Source organism: Phyllostomus hastatus, unplaced genomic scaffold (genome assembly GCF_019186645.2).
Source record: "Phyllostomus hastatus isolate PE091 unplaced genomic scaffold, TTU_PhHast_1.1 phas_contig_98, whole genome shotgun sequence".
Taxonomy (NCBI): Eukaryota; Metazoa; Chordata; class Mammalia; order Chiroptera; family Phyllostomidae; genus Phyllostomus; species Phyllostomus hastatus.
Window position 1 is genome coordinate 5,388,762 of NW_025333999.1, and position 15,555 is coordinate 5,404,316.

At 51.1% G+C, this 15,555-nt stretch overlaps 1 protein-coding gene across 1 annotated transcript; it reads left to right on the forward strand.

The window, feature by feature from the left end:
- The first annotated feature begins 464 nt into the window (after positions 1-464).
- Positions 465-15,258, forward strand: TMEM38A (transmembrane protein 38A). Its single transcript, XM_045853024.1, has 6 exons — positions 465-662; positions 9,434-9,590; positions 9,842-10,026; positions 11,025-11,112; positions 12,786-12,903; positions 13,646-15,258. Exons 1-6 carry the CDS (start codon positions 539-541, stop codon positions 13,883-13,885), a joined length of 912 nt encoding a protein of 303 aa, XP_045708980.1. The 5' UTR covers positions 465-538; the 3' UTR covers positions 13,886-15,258.
- Positions 15,259-15,555: the final 297 nt, after the last annotated feature.

Genomic DNA, 15,555 nt, shown 5'->3' on the forward strand with positions numbered 1-15,555 from the left:
CGTGGGGGACAGAGGTCATGACTTACTGAGCCTCACAGACTAGGGTAATGAGAGCTGCACAGAGAATGAGTGAAGGGACCACCTTCAGGGTACGGGAGGATGGAGTTCTCCACTAATCAGGCTCCACAGGGGATGGAGGTCCTGATCCGAGGGCTCCGCAGATGACGTGGGTCCTCATCGAGCCCCATCTGGACGCGGTCCTGACTAATTCGTCCCACCTGGGTGGGCTGCGTGCCTGAGGGACCTCTTCCCAAATGGATGGTTCACTGGCCCAACTCCACAAGGGTGAGCACCCCGCCTCTCCAGGTTGAGTGGGGTCTGATGGCCCAGAGGAGGGACAAAGTAAGGGACACTTGATTGGCCGGGCTCCTTGGGACAGGACTGCCTCACGACAGCTGTCGCCCCTCCTCCCGCTCCGGGCCGGGATGGGGGCGGTGCCTGGAGGGTAGGGGCGGGCCGGGCGGTGGGGGCGCAGTCGCGGAGCCGCGGGCGGCGGGACGCTCCGGGCTGGGGGCTGGGGTGGGACCGGGCGCACGCCATGGAGCTGCTGTCCGCTCTGAGCCTGGGAGAGCTGGCGCTCAGCTTCTCTCGAGTGCCGTTGTTCCCCGTCTTCGACCTCAGCTACTTCATAGTCTCCATCCTCTACCTCAAGTATGAGCCAGGTGAGCCAGAGCAGGGGTTTGGAGGGGGCTGGCATCGCGGGCGAGGATGGGGAGGGGGGGGCGAGGAGCAGGAAGCCCTGGATTATTGGGGAGATAGCCCCCAGGACGGGTTCAGGAGAGCAGACAGGCAGGTGCTGGGATCATGGGGTTCTCCAGTACCGGGATTTGCAGGAGGGAGAAACGTGAGGGAGGGCAAGACGTGAAGAAGACCCCCGAGATGTTAGGGCTGGGGAAAGGGAAGTAGATGAGGGCTGGAAGGAAGGAGAGGAACGTGATAGTTCAGAGGAGGGGGAACAGGTGTTGGAGAGGGGGCAGGGAGAGAAGGTCAGGGGTCCTAGTAGTGGAGGGTCGTATGAAGTTCGGGGAGGGCCTAAGTCGTGGTGAAGATGCAGGCGGGGGTGAGCGATGCGGGCTCCGCAGATGTCTCGGCCGCCCGCAGCAGTGACCTCCCTCCTTGCCCTTGGCTAGGGAGCAGGAGCGGCAGCTGAGTGTCTATATAAGGGCCGGTTGTGCTGGGGTCAGGTTCAGAGAAAGTGACACCAGTGCCCCCTCCCCGCTGCGGCCAAGGGGCTACCTTCCCCTCAGCGAGGCTGTACTGGATCTCCTCTCCGTGCGGGAATTCCTCTAGCCCTGGTCCCCATCCTTTCCATTTACTTAGCAGAATGGGCCCTGAGACTGGGGGTGATTTGAGGTCAGCCTTCTCCCACCAGCTCCAGACCCCCATGGAGAATCGCAGAGGGGAAGACCCAGCTTCTAGGATATAAACACACATACATTTTTAAAATGAGGGTAAATGGCCTCCACAAAATGAGTTCTATTTTTATACAAGGTTCACTGAATATTCCTCATACTCCTAGTATTCTAATTATTCTAGTACACCAGCAAACTAAATGAAATGGGCAGTAGAATTAAGCTTTAGAAAAAAGGTCACCGAAAACTTTGTGACCGTTTCTCCCACTTAGATGTAAATCACCCCTATATTCTCTTCTCATAATAGAAATAGCTTTTTTTAATTATAAAAATAGGTGGTCCTGTATATTTTAAAATCAAGCTGAAAAGCACAAAGGAAAAAAGAGAGGATTACAGCTGACGTGGTGGCCCTCTCAAGACCTCTCTTCTCTGCATTGATACCCCCAGAGTTATGAATGTATGCAAATAAGATCATATGCTGCTTGCCAAGTGTTTTGTTCAGTTTTATTTTTGCCAACCTGCAAGCCAGAGCCTATTTTTTTTTAAAAGCTTTTCTGTACAGCAGTTACTTTGCAAAGCAAAATAATCTTTGTATTGCCGTAAGATGAACACGGGGCTGTATTTTCTGGGCTGTGTTTTCTGCCTGGTGACTCAGGCCATTCCCAAGACAAGTACAGAACCCAGAACACCTTGGGAAATCTCAAACGGTGCAGCAGGAGCCTCCTAGGAATGTAGGACACAGGTGTCTGGAGGAAAGGGGTCTTCAGGCTGGCTGGGAGTATGCAGGAGGGGTCAGGACATTCCTACTGAGTAAGTCCTCTGAACTGGAAGTGCAGGAACTGGAAGTTCCTGAATGTTGAGAGAGTTCAACGGTTCTCACCCCTAGCTGCACGTTAGAGCCTCCCAGGGGCTCTTAAACCCTCCGATTGATTCAGAATATCTGATAATGGGCTCTAGTATCCTTATGTTTGAAGTTCCCCTCCCCCAGTGATTGCTGTCTGCTATCAAGGTTGAGAACCTCTGCCCAGTTCAACCTCCTCCTTTTGTAACTGGGGAAATTAGGAAACGGAGGCTAAGCTAATTTACATAAGCAATGAGCCTCTAGTCCTGTGGCTGGTGGATGCTGGCCTTGGGATTCCAACCCAGGCCTGCTTGACCCCAGGAATTACTAGGATTACTCTGGGATACTTGCTTCTCCCTTAGAAAAGGGAGGTGTTGGACTTAGCTGTTAGCCCCCCAGTTTGGTGGTCCTGCTAACCCACCAAGGTGGTCTCTGTAAAGGTTTCCTCGAAGAATCCATGTGCTGATTGCAGGAGCAGCTTCAGAATCTGCAGAGTCCCTTATTCAGAAATTAAGAATTTCTAGACAGTGACGGCAGAACAGCAAACCGAATGTGGGGCCCTCTGAGCACTGGGTCCGGGGCCCTGCACAGGTAGTACTCTCAAAGAAGAGAACCGAGTTGCCTTTAAGGGAAAATCTTTAAATTGGGAGTGATTCTGCCTGTAGCATAGGCTAGTTATGGAGTCTCCATGAGCTTCAGTTTGCTCATCTGTGAAATGGGCTCATTGGTAAAATAACCCAGGGTTCCCTTTCCTGGCTGTTGTGAAGATCTACTGAGATCCACTGAGAACTGCTAGGGTCTAACGCACTTGGGAAAGGTACTTACAATTATTTTTAAGGCAGCAAGGGAATGCTGTGTTTCCTGGGATGCAGGCATTTTCTGGGGTAGGCTTTCCTGAGAATGAGGACAAAGCTTGGAGTGGGGTCCTCAAAGTGGACCCCAGCATCTATGTCCCCTGGGAGCTGGTTAAGACATGCAGAATGCCAGTCCCACCCCCACCCAGACCTGCATTTGAATAAGGCCCCCATCAGCACACTGACATTTGAGAAGTGATGAACTATAAGAGGCTGGAGCTCCTTGTTAAACCAGGAGCTGATTCATGGGGCTGGGGTCTTGAGTCTGGTTCACTTCCAGGACCCCCAGCTCTATGCAAGAAGTCAGGAGGAAGCAGTGGGTGCTTGGCTGCATGATTGAAGGAATGAAGGAATAAGTGAATTACAATCCTAGTTACCTTAAGCCTGATCCATCCAAAGAACTTTTCAGACTAGTGGTCCTCAAATTAGACCCACCTGTGGAGCTTTTAGAACTCCTCTTGTCCAGGCAGCGCCCCTCTGTCATTTAAATCAGAACCACCGGGGGTAGCAGTAGCATCAGTGGTTTATTTTTTTGGACTGGGAAAATTGAAATATGTCTATTCCTATACTTTTGCCAATAAAATGTGTTTTATAAAATGGTTTTTTATATTTACTTTTTAAAAAAGATTTTATTTATTTATTTTTAGAGAGAGAGGAAGAGAGGGAGAAAGAGAGGGAGAGCAACATCATTGTCCAAGAGATACATCAATCAGTTGCCTCTCACAAATCTGGGGACCTGGCTCACAGACCAGGCACATGCCCTGATTGGTAATCGAACCTGAGACCCTTCGGTTTGCAGGCTGGCGCTCAACCCAGTGAGGGCTAAAATGCTTTTATCTTACCACACCACTTAAACATTTTCTAAAATGTACCTTTCAATTATAGTTGGCATATTGGGTTAGCTAAAAAGTCCATTTAGTTTTTTTCCATAAAATAAAAGACACATTTTTCATTTTCACCAATAACTTTGTTGGTTTGGATATTTTGAGTATGTCGGCTATCTCCCACCATTGGCTTCTAGTGGGTAGAGGCCAGGGGTGCTGCTATACATCTTCCAGTGCATAAGACAGCCCCATAGCAAAGAATTATTTGGCCAAAATGTCAATAGTACCAAGAAACTTTGCTAACCACTTTTAACACTTTTGATGTGTTCCATCAGACACAGCACCTTCTCCATACACTGCACAAATCTTTTTTTTTTTGCATTTTTACCTTTCTTGAAATAATAAAGCATAATACACTGAAAATGTTGCATATTTTCTTCCATCTCCAATATTAAAATGGCTGCATAAAAATTCACCAATTTTGATGTTTTTTTAAGTGCACGTTGATATGACAGCTGTCACAATACACAATGTAACACAATTGTTTTGAATGAAGTTAAAGACAACTAAGCACAGCTAGAGCCATCATATGGAAAAAACTAAATGAACTTGGCCAACCCAATGCAATATCATATTAGTTTCAAGTGGTTTAAAGTTCCCCAGATGAGAGCTGGCTCTCTGCCCCAGGGTTTCCCAACCGCAGCACTAGTGATGGTTAGGGCCAGACCATGCTCTGCAGTAGTGGCAGTCCTGTGCATTTTGGGATGTTTTGCAGCATTCTTGATCTCCACCCACTGGATGCTGGTATCACAGCCCATTGTGACAACCAAAAATATCCCCATACATTGCCATTGTCCCAGATTTTTGCTTTGAATTGAGAACCATTGATCTCTAGGGGTGTCCAACCGTTTAGTGTCCCTGGGCCACACTGGAAGAAGAAGAGTTGTCTCGGGCTGCACATTAAATACACAAACACTAAGGAAAACTGATAAGCAAAAAAAAAAAGTTTTAAGGAAATTTACAATTTTGTGTTGAACCAAATTCATAGCCACCCTGTGCGGCCCGCAGGCCTTGGGTTGGATGCCCCTGAAGGTGCTTCTGAGGGCCAGGCCGATGATATACAGGAAGCAATAAACCAGCCAGGTGGGGACCGTGCCCAGGTGAGATCCAGGCAGGCTCATCTGCACCTGGTTGGGCCTGGAACCACCAGAACTGGTTTTTCAAGGGAAGCTGGAAATGTGATTTGGCTGTTAGAACACTTTCTCTTTTCTCTCTCTCTTTTTTTAATTTAATAGACTATTTTTAGAGCCATTTTACATCCAGATCAAAATTAAGCTGAAACTACAGTTTCCATTGCTCACTGACCACCACCGCCACACACACGTAGCCTTCCCCCATTTGTTATAGTCAGTGAACCAACAGTACTACCGACGTTGTTATTATCAGGTTACCATTATCATAGATTGTCAACGTCACTATCAACCAGTCTTTAGTTTACATTAGAAATCTTTGGTGTTGTACATTTATGAGTTTCAACAAATGTATTCACTATATGGTATCATACAGAATAGTTTCACTGCCCCCCAAATCCCCTGTGCTCCACCTCTTCATCACTCCCCCTCACCCCCCACCCTGAACCCCCACCAGCCCCAGATCTCTTTACTGTCTTCATGGTTCCACCTTTTCTGGAATGTCATAGAGTTGGACTCATACAGTCCGTATTCTTTTCAAACTGTCTTCTTTCACTAATATGCATTTAAGTTTCTTCTGTTTTTGTGTGTGTGTGTGTGGCTTGATAGCTCATTTCTTTTTAGTGTTAAGTGATATTCCATGGTATGGCTATACCACAGTTTAATTATCACCTACCGAAGGATATCTTAGTTGCAGTTTAAACATTTTAAAAATTCCGTGTGCACTAAGAACAATCTCTTGATCTCTGGTTTGAACTGAAAGCTTTTTCGAGGTTGGTGCTGCTCATCCTACAACCTTGCAAGGCAGGAACTACCAATTCCTTCTACAGGGAAGGAAACTGAGGCAGAGAGCTGTGCTCAAAGACTTGGGGAAAGTATTTAGAGCGGCAGAGAGACTGTCAGTTCACCTCATCTGCAGGCCTCAGACTAAACAGCACGGAAAGAGGGGCAGCGCTGAAAGTGCCCCGGGAGCCTCCTGGTTGGCCCCTGCCATCACCATCACAGACTGCACGCCAAGAGGGAAGGCCGTGGAGCCCACCAAGGCTAGAACTCAGCGCCTGACTGGGGTTCCTCCTCCCTCCTGAGGCAGAGCTGATTTTTATAAATTCATCCACTAGAATTTACACCCACAGGTACTTTCCATTTCAGTTCAGTTCCAGGAATAACTCTTGCACAACTGCTAGGCGCTCAGCAATTTCTTTTCATCCTCATGGGTGCAATGAGGTGACCAAGTCACCCAAATTTGCCCAAGACAAGAACCCAAGGTCCTTTGTCCCAGGAACTCCCAGGTTCCAGGCAAACTGGGATGGTCAGTCACTCTAGACAGCAGCCCTGTTATACACATGAGTAAACTGAAGCCGGCGGGAGAGGAGGGGGGGACTTTGGTGGCTAACCAGGGCCTGAAACCTATATTCTGCTGCTTCTGCGTGCTGCTCCCAAACCAAGGAGTGTGGCAAAAGGAAGGAGCTAGGGGGACAATGTCCCAGCCACTGCCTTGCTGTGGGTCTTCAGGGCAGGTTGTCTCCAAAAGCCTCAGTCTTCCCATTGGCAATGGGGAGACTCTTCCTGTCCTTCCAGGACTGCCAGGAGCGTATTGACAATGATGAGAAGCGTAATGATTATCAGGTACCTTGCCTTGAGTCATCAGTACAACTCGGTAAAGAGGGCTCATTCTCTTTTGACAGCAGAGGAAGCTGAGGTTGGGAAGGGAGCAGTGTTTGCCCAAGGCCACGCCCGAGTGAGGAGCAGAGCCGACAACCCAGGCATGTGACATTTTTAAAAATTAGGACTCATCCCTGGTATAAAAACAGAGCCTGCTTTAGTCCTGCAAAACCCAGGCTCCCTGCCCCTCCCCAGTCTCAGCCTCTGGGGTAGCCTCAGAGGGCACAAGAAAAGCCCTGGAAAGAATTCAGCCCCTGAGGGTTATTTTTAAATGCAGAGGTATCTGTTTCTGCAAAGCATGGGTGCCTCACCTGACCCGCTCTCTGCAGAACCCACCAGCTGCTCTGAAGGATTATCGCTCTGCGGGTAGCACCCTGAGAAGAGAACACTCTGCTTTCTTCAGCCCCTAGTCCCTCCCTCGGTAAATGCTTTGACTTGGGATGACCCGAGGGCAGGGACACGATGCACATGGTGCTGGTAACTCCAAGGTGAAGTTGAGGAGGGAAAATTCAGTCCCAGCCGTTGTTACAGGAGTTGGGCAAAGAAGGGGCTAAGGGCTTGCACCTGACAGAAGGAAAGAGAAGCAGAGGGGAAAACAGCTTGTCCAAGATCACAGGGTTAGTTGGGGGGATGGCCAAGAGAAAGGGGAGTGTGGTGATGACCTCCTCTAAAACAGCTTTTATTAGGCATGCTTTCCAATTGTTAAATGTGTAGCAAGAGAATGAGTGAATAACCCATGGCCTATTTCTATGACGGAATATTATACAACAGTAAAAATGAGTATTACTCTTAAAAATACTATGCTCAGTGAAAGAGACAAACACAAAATGCCACGCTATACAGTTCCACCTACATGTGATACAGAAGGTCTAGGGCATTTTCATCACACCAAAAGGAGACCCTGTCCCCACCAGCAGTCCCTCCCCATTACCCTCCTCCGGTCCCTGGCCACCTCTGACCTGCTTTCTGTCTGCACAGATTCTCCTGTTCAGGACATTTCATATAAATAGAATCATACAATGTATGGCCTTTTCTGTCTGGCTTCTTTCACTCAGCATGTTTTTCAAGATTCATCCATGTTGTAGTATCTATCAAGATTTCATTCCTTTTTTAAAAAATCTATTTTCCATATAGTTGCCATACAACATGATATCAGTTTCAGGCGTACAATATAGTGATGAGACATTTGTATACCTTACGAAGTGAGCACCCCAATAAAGACTTCATTCCTTTTTTGGCTGACTGATGTCCACTCTGTGGGTGTGTCACGGCTTGTGGCTCTTTGTCATTTGACGGACACTGGAGTTGTTTCCACCTTTCCGTGATTGTGAATCATGAACGTGGACTTTTAAGAGTTTTCTGGAAATTTATGGTGGGTCCTTATGGATGGAACAGTATGGAACACCCCACTGCCTGCCCAAGGCAGTGAGACCTCCTGTTCCTGAACCCTCGTCCACAGCCGTCAGGGAGGGGCAGGCGGTAAGGACCCCAGAGGGGGCTCCGTGCAGGCTGCAGGGCCCTCATGCAGAGAGGCAGGGGAGCAACCCATGTCCTTTCTGCTTACCCCCTTTCGGGGGGTGGGGATGCTCTTGTTTTTTCTGGGTTTGACGACTAAATATTTCAAATGCAATAAATACTACAGTCACCTCTGTCCCCTCCACTCAGACTTAACAGATGTGAACATAGATTTGCCTCAGATATGCTTGTTTTTAAATACAGTGACAGACACAGCCAACCCTGCCCCTTGCCCTCTCTCCCTCTCTAGATGTGACCACCATCCCAGAATCAGCCTGCAGCGTTCCCGCCGCTGTGTTCATACCTTCACCACTGCCCATGTATCTGTAACTACAGTAGTTCCTCCCCCCACCCTCCATTTTCGGTTTTTCTTTTTTGTACTTTCAGTTATTTGTGGTCAAACAGGAATTTATTCTCTTACAATTCTGGAGGCCAGAAGTCCAAAGTCAAGGTGTCAGGAGATTGGTTCCTTCTGGAGGCTGTAGGGGAGGATCCTTCCAAGCCTCTCCCCTGACTTCTGGTGTTGCTAGCAATTGTTGGGATTCCTTGGCTCGCAGACACGCGGCGTCAGTCTCTGCCTCCATCTTCACGTGGCCTTCTATATGAATTTCTTGAGGTTCACGTAACAAAGTACCACAAACTGGGTGGCTTAAAATAACAAATGTGTCATCTCACAGGTCTAGAGGCCAGAAGTCCAAAGTCAAGGTGGCAGTGGGGCCATGCTCTCTCCCCAGTTTCCCTCCACAGTGCTTCTAGAGAGGAATTTTCCCAGGCCTCTTCCTGGTTTCGGGAGGCAGCTAGCATCCTCGCTGTCTGGGGGCTCACAGCTGCAGCTCGCAGTCTCTGCCCCATGTTCACGGCGCCCTCCCGAGTCTCTGCTCTGTATAAGGACAGGAGGCATTGCATTAGAGCCCACCCTAATGACCTCATCTTAATATTTCCAAAAGAGGTCACATTCACAGGCACCAGGGGTTAGGACATCAGTGTGTTGTTTTGAACACGACAGTTCAACTCACAACACCTTCTCTGTGTCTGTCTGGAATATTATTCAGCCTTAAAAAGGAAGGAAATTCTGACATATGCTACAACATGGATGAAAATTGAGGACAGTATGCTGACTGAAATAAACCAGTCACAAAAAGACAAGTGTGGTGCTTTAGGATGCCGCCCCTTCCTCCACTCCCCCACCCCCCAGGAGCAGTGGAGCTGTCCCGCCGCCACCCCACGGCATCCTGGCTGTGCGCCATGCTGCACTGCTTCGGGAGTTACATCCTGGCTGATCTGCTCCTCGGGGAGCCCCTGATCGACTACTTCAGCAACAACTCCAGCGTCCTGCTGGCCTCGGCCGTCTGGTGAGCATCTCAGGCTGGCAGAGCGTGGAGGAGCAGAGCTGGCAGGCAGGGGTGCCCTGTCCACAAGGGAGGTGGGAGGTACTGGGACCCAGCAGCAGGACCTCCACAGTGGCCCTGAAAGCACCGCCCTCTGTGGCCCAGCGCTGTTGTGATAATAGGCATATGGGGAAGAGGGGTCTGGATACAACCCTGCTTCCCAGGGGCCCCCAGAATCTGTCTCCCCCCTGATGCTTAGCATTCTGTCCCTGAAGGTACCTGATTTTCTTCTGCCCCATGGACCTCTTTTACAAGTGTGTCTGCTTCCTGCCTGTGAAACTCATCTTTGTGGCCATGAAGGAGGTGGTGAGAGTGCGCAAGATCGCTGTGGGCATCCACCACGCACATCACCACTACCACCACGGGTGGTTTGTCATGATCGCCACTGGCTGGGTCAAAGGTAAATAATGAGACTGTGACAATGGCAATGGGAAATTGCCCAGTTGCAAACCCCTGTTCAATGGCACATATCAGGCACCCTGGCTGGCACAGCCATTGCTCTGGGCTAAGGTGTGTCAGGGCTGCTGCTGGAGTCCAGGCTCCCCTTAGCCGACACCTTAGAGCAGATGAGAAGGTTCTTCCAGGAACTTAACTGTCCAAGGTAAATGACAGCTGATACCTCAAGCAGGGTTTCTCAGCTGTGGCACCGCTGACATTCAGGGCTGGGTCACTCTCTGTGGTGTCCTCTGCATGGTCAGGTGTTGGGCAGCAGCCCTGGCCTCCACCCACCGGCAGCACAGCCCCTCTCAAGTCGTGACAGCCAAAAATGTCTCCAGACATGGCCAACTGCCTCTTTGGGAGGCGAAGTCACCTCAGTTGTGAACCCCAGGTGCAGTGGTTCGGGAACCCCAGTTATACAGCTGACCCTGGAGAGGGCATCCCAGCACCCTTAGCGAGTGCGTGTGGGATAAATGGGAAGGGTCTGCCTTGAAATTTAACCATTATGTCTCCACGTGGGTCTCCTTACTCTCTCCGGCAAGGCTGTGCTAATTCCCCAGGGGTATAGCATGCCACCCGAAGGGTAGGAGGCTTGAGAAAGATTGAGCGCCCCCAGCACTAAGGAGAGAGGCTGTGGGTGGGAGCACTCTGCAAGCCTCGTGCACAGCTCAGGGTCCTGGATTGGGAGCATCAGGGTAGACAGCCCAGAGCGTCCAAGACTTTTGGGGGGATAGCAGCTCAATTCCTTCATGCTTGGTTTGCTCCCAATGTGCTGTGTGACCTTCGGCAAGACTCTCCCCGCTCTGAGTGTGTTTCCTCACCTGTATCTGATCATCATATACCCTGGGCTCGTCATCCCTGTGGAGAGGGTTCCAGGGGCAGCGAGTCTGCTGCTGTGGGAATTCAGCCAAGAAGGAAGCTGGGGGTGACAGGCTCGTTCACAAGCACCCTGTTCCATAGGCTCTGGAGTCGCCCTCATGTCCAACTTCGAGCAGCTGTTCCGAGGGGTCTGGAAGCCAGAGACCAATGAGATCTTGCACATGTCCTTGTGAGTACCCCATCCCCCTCATCTGGTCCTCCTGTGCCCCTGGGCCTGACCCTGGGTTGGATACTTCTGGTGACATGGAGGTCTCAGCTCTTGATTCTGCCTCCAGAAGCTTCCAGAGGACATGTCTGGGGAAACCCAGAGAGGAAACTGCAACTCTGCCTAGGGGGGAAGGGCAGGCAGAGATATAAGGAGATCAGATCATTCATTTGGGTTTTGAAGAGTGAACAGGAGTTTTCTGGCAAAGAAGGAGCCTCTGGACAGAGGCCATCACCTCTGCTGACTGTCAAGTTAGGAAAAAAGAACAATTCTGCCTGGCTCTGCAGGGCAGGAGCAAGCGGTGAGTGGAAATGTGGCTGGAGCTAAAAGTAGAGAGTGGTGGGCAGAGCCAAACTGCAACATCCAGGACCCGACCCAGAACCCCACACTGCATTTGGCCTAATACATTTTTAAAAGACTTCACAGATTGGGCTAGTAAAATTTTCTCCCAATCTACAATAAGTAAAACTATAGCCATGAAAATATGACAAAGGCCTACCCATAGACCAATGAAAATTACCTCTTGTTTTACACTTTGGAAAATGTGGTTTTATCTCATTTCATCCCACCCCCAATTTACTGGCTGAGAGGTGGGCCCCAGACAGCTGCGCCACCTGCTGCTAAGCGGGCGGATGGCTCCTACTCTCAGATTCTGCTCCCACCTCATGAGCTGAGGGTGAGGGTTCCATGGACTGACAGACATACCCCCACCCTGGTGCCTGGTGAGTGCTCGGGAAATATCAGTTAGAACCATCATGTTCAAGTACGTGCACTGAGTGGGAGATACCAGGAACAGAAGTCATGGGTCTGTCTCTTGCAACAAGGTAAAATCCTAGAAGCCTACTCTGCAACGAAGAAAAGGAAAGTCAAGAAAAACCATGTGTTGTAATCCCACCTCCTAGGGGAGTGTGCTCTTTGGGGGTCCCTAAGATCACCCTCAGGTTTGACGATTTGCTGGAAGGACTCACAGAACTCGGCACAGCCCTTTCACTCAGGGTTCCAGTTTATTACAGGAACAGGACACAGATTCAAATGAGTAAAAGTAAGATGCATGTGGGGCAACGTCCAGGAGAGACGAGGCTTGAGCTCCTGGTCCCCTCTCAGTGGAGCTGTGTGGACAGCGGCTGTGTCTCCCAGTATCCATGTGCGACTATATGCATTGAATGTGGCCAGCCACCACACTTCTCTGGGCTCTGGTGTCCAGGGTTTGTACTGGCACTCAGTGACACAGACAGCTGTCCACCCATGTGACCCATGTCAGCCTCCAATTCCTCCAGCAGCTGAGCTGAGACCACATGGCCCAAGACACCTGCCCTAAATCACACTGCTACTGTCTGGTGTGACCCCAAGTCCCCAAGTAAACAGAAACTCCTGTATATAGGACATTCCCAGAGCTTAGAGGGTACCTCCCAGAATCCAGAGGCAAAGGCCAGATCCCTCTTTGAATCAAGTTAACCCTTTACTGCACAGAGAGACCCCACCTCCTCCTCCGTGCCATGTGGGCATCTTCCATTTCACACTCAGAAGCCAGAGGGAGCTGGGGCTGGCTGGGCGGAGGCAGAGAACGGGGTCTGGGATAGAGGTGCACAGGCCTGAGCCCTGCCGTGCTTCTTAGTAACCATGGCTGTCCCCCTCAGCCCCACCAAGGCCAGCCTGTACGGAGCTATACTCTTTACCCTCCAGCAGACCCGCTGGCTTCCGGTGTCCAAAGCCAGTCTCATCTTTATCTTCACCATGTTCATGGTGTCCTGTAAGGTAAGGCTTCCTATCCTGACCCATGCCCACACACACCTCCCTGGGGGTGGGAGGGGCTGGGACTCACAACCTCTGGAAAGGTGAGCCCTAAGTGTGTGGAGGCTAGGAGCTTGCCAGTAGGAGCTGGCCAGTAGGTCCGTGCATGGAAGAGGGTCTAAGAGAGCAATGCCCCACAGGTGGAGATGGGAGTGACGAATCAAGTCCTTCCCCCGCAAATGGCCCAGCCTAGGCAAAGGCAAGATGGGGGCAGGAGTGTGCAGGGTCTTTCTGGGGCAGCATGCCTTGGGTGTGGAGAGCAGAGAGACAGGGTGCGGGGAAGGCGCCCTCAGGATGCTGGGGACTTGGGCTAGACCAACAGGGGTGCAGGTCTGATCCTCAGGCCTTGACTTGGAGTCACCCCACCCTCCAGGGGGGTTTTGAACGGCCGTGTTCTCACTCCCCAGCTCCGTGGGGGAGAGAGATCCCCCACGGAGCTGGGGAGCCCAGTTGCTAGCTCCCTGGAATGGGACAAGGACCATCAAAAGGGAGCAAGTGATTCCAGGCACCAAAAGTCCCACATCCTGGGACACTTGCTCATCCTCCTGGGGGTGGGAGTGTGTGCAGCCAGAAGGCTGAGTCTGGGCTACCTCTGACTTTGACCTGGCTGACCTTCTCTCCCCTCTCGCCCCCCTCCTTTGCTTTCTCTCTCTGTCTTCCTCTGGCTCTCTCACTGTCTCCCTGTCCCCCTTTCACTCCTCCTCAGGTGTTCCTGACAGCCACTCACTCCCACAGTTCCCCTTTTGATGTTCTGGAAGGTTACATCTGTCCTGTGCTGTTTGGGACAGCCTTGGGGGGTGACCATCACCATGACAACCATGGTGGGGCCCATGGAGGGTCCCACGGTAGCAGTGGGCCCGGATCCCCGCACTCAGCCATAGCCACCAAGTCCAAGGAGGAGCTGAGTGAGGGCTCCAGGAAGAAGAAGACCAAGAAGGCAGATTAGGGGGTGGCCCAGAGGGCCTGTCGGGTGCTGGGGAGAAGACCCGGACCCAAAACCCTCAGAGTCAGGAGTAGGGAGGTGTCCTGGGCTCAGCTGTCCCCTCCTGACGCCTCAACTTCCCCATCTGCAAACTGGGGCCATTAGCCTACCCTCCACGCCTGATGTGAGGGGTTAGATGAGATATGGGGGTAAAGGGTGTTTGTAGGAATGGGGGTCCCTCTCTGCAGAACCCCTATAGAGTCACAGATTTTTTGGGGGGTGCACAGAATCCTGGCAGTGTCTCTAGCCAAATACACTGGCAGTTATATTCTTGGCTCTATTATTTTCTCTCTAAAATTATGTTTTGACTCCAAATTTCAAGCAGCATTGAGACTCATTCATTTGATAGATGATTCCTAAGTACCTCCTAAAAGGCGGCTGCTGAGAGTTTCATGTCTCCTTGCCAACTCCTCCTGGGTGTGCAAGGGACAAGGTGCCTCCTTCTTGGAGCTTTGCATTCCCCACCTATGTGATGGGGTCCCTTGGCCCTCCTCTGTACATAAGGGCTGACGTGAGGCTGGAGGTAAACCCATCTCACAAGCACAGAAGCACCATGCAGTCAGGAGGAGATCCCGTGACGGGTGTTCACTGTGCTTGAGAACAGCTTTGCGTTTTAGATCATTTGTGTTTGTGGAGTGGAGACCCTCATGTTACCTGGCGTGAAGGAGGCCTTCCGTAGACACATCTAGGCCAGACTTGAGAGTTTGGGGGGTGGGAAAGGCTTGTTCTGATCCTTGGCTTCAGGCTACTCATAATCCAAAGAAGTGCAGCTGGGTGGGTGGGGGTTCCAAGGTCCAGCTTTGCCTGGGGCTCCAAGCGCTTGCTGTTGGACCCTGGAAGCATCAGGCCTTCCTCATGCCAGTGTTCTTCATTGCCACTCATTCAGTCATTCAACAACCATGTTGCTGCCTACTCTGCCAGGCCTTGCGCTGCTGCTGGGCAGGATGGGAACTTGCTTTTGGGTGAGCAAGGGGGATGGCAGCTGAAGGCCCCTCCCAGCTACCTTCATCTCATCCTAGGTCACTAGGATGTCTGGGAGGGGTGGATGGGTTGAGTATGGCCCATTCCAGGTGGGGCTTGGCCCAGACCAGGCCTGCTGGAGGCTGCCCTCTGCACATCAGTGCTCAGGGGGTGCTCAGGGCAGTGGTCTGAAGCTGCTTTAAGATTGGCTTGGGGTTATTGGGGTCCCAGGTGTTGCCCAGCTGTTAGGAAAGTGCCTTGATCTGGTGATACCTGGGAGCTGGGGGGATCCTGAAGCTGTAAGGCCCTGAATTCGTCCTCTTGCATGTCCACCAAGGCGGCATGAAGGGTCAGCAAATATATCTGTTGTGAGAGAACCTTGTTGGCTTGTCCAGTTCATTCCTGCTCTTCTCTTGGAGATGCTCAGAGTTTCCAGGGGAATGAGGCTCGTGACGGCCCTGATGACTAGTGGGAGATAGTGGCTGCAGGCGAAGGCTGTGGGATTCGGGGTTAAACAAACTGGGTTCAAGTTCTTTCTCTGCCACCAGCAGGTCGTGAGACCTCTGCTCTTCCAAGACTGCTTGCTTCTTGGGAAGGCAGGGGGTTGTTGTCCCTTTCCTTCAGAGACAGGGGTGATAATGGAGTGGTTGGGGTTTGTGGCTAAGAGTCTAGGA

Coding starts and splice junctions, on each gene's coding strand:
- TMEM38A (XM_045853024.1), top strand. CDS start 539: ATGGAGCTGCTGTCCGCTCTGAGCCTGGGAGAGCTGGCGCTCAGCTTC. Junction 9,591..9,841: donor CTGCTGGCCTCGGCCGTCTG/GTGAGCATCTCA, acceptor CTGTCCCTGAAG/GTACCTGATTTTCTTCTGCC. Junction 12,904..13,645: donor TGTTCATGGTGTCCTGTAAG/GTAAGGCTTCCT, acceptor ACTCCTCCTCAG/GTGTTCCTGACAGCCACTCA.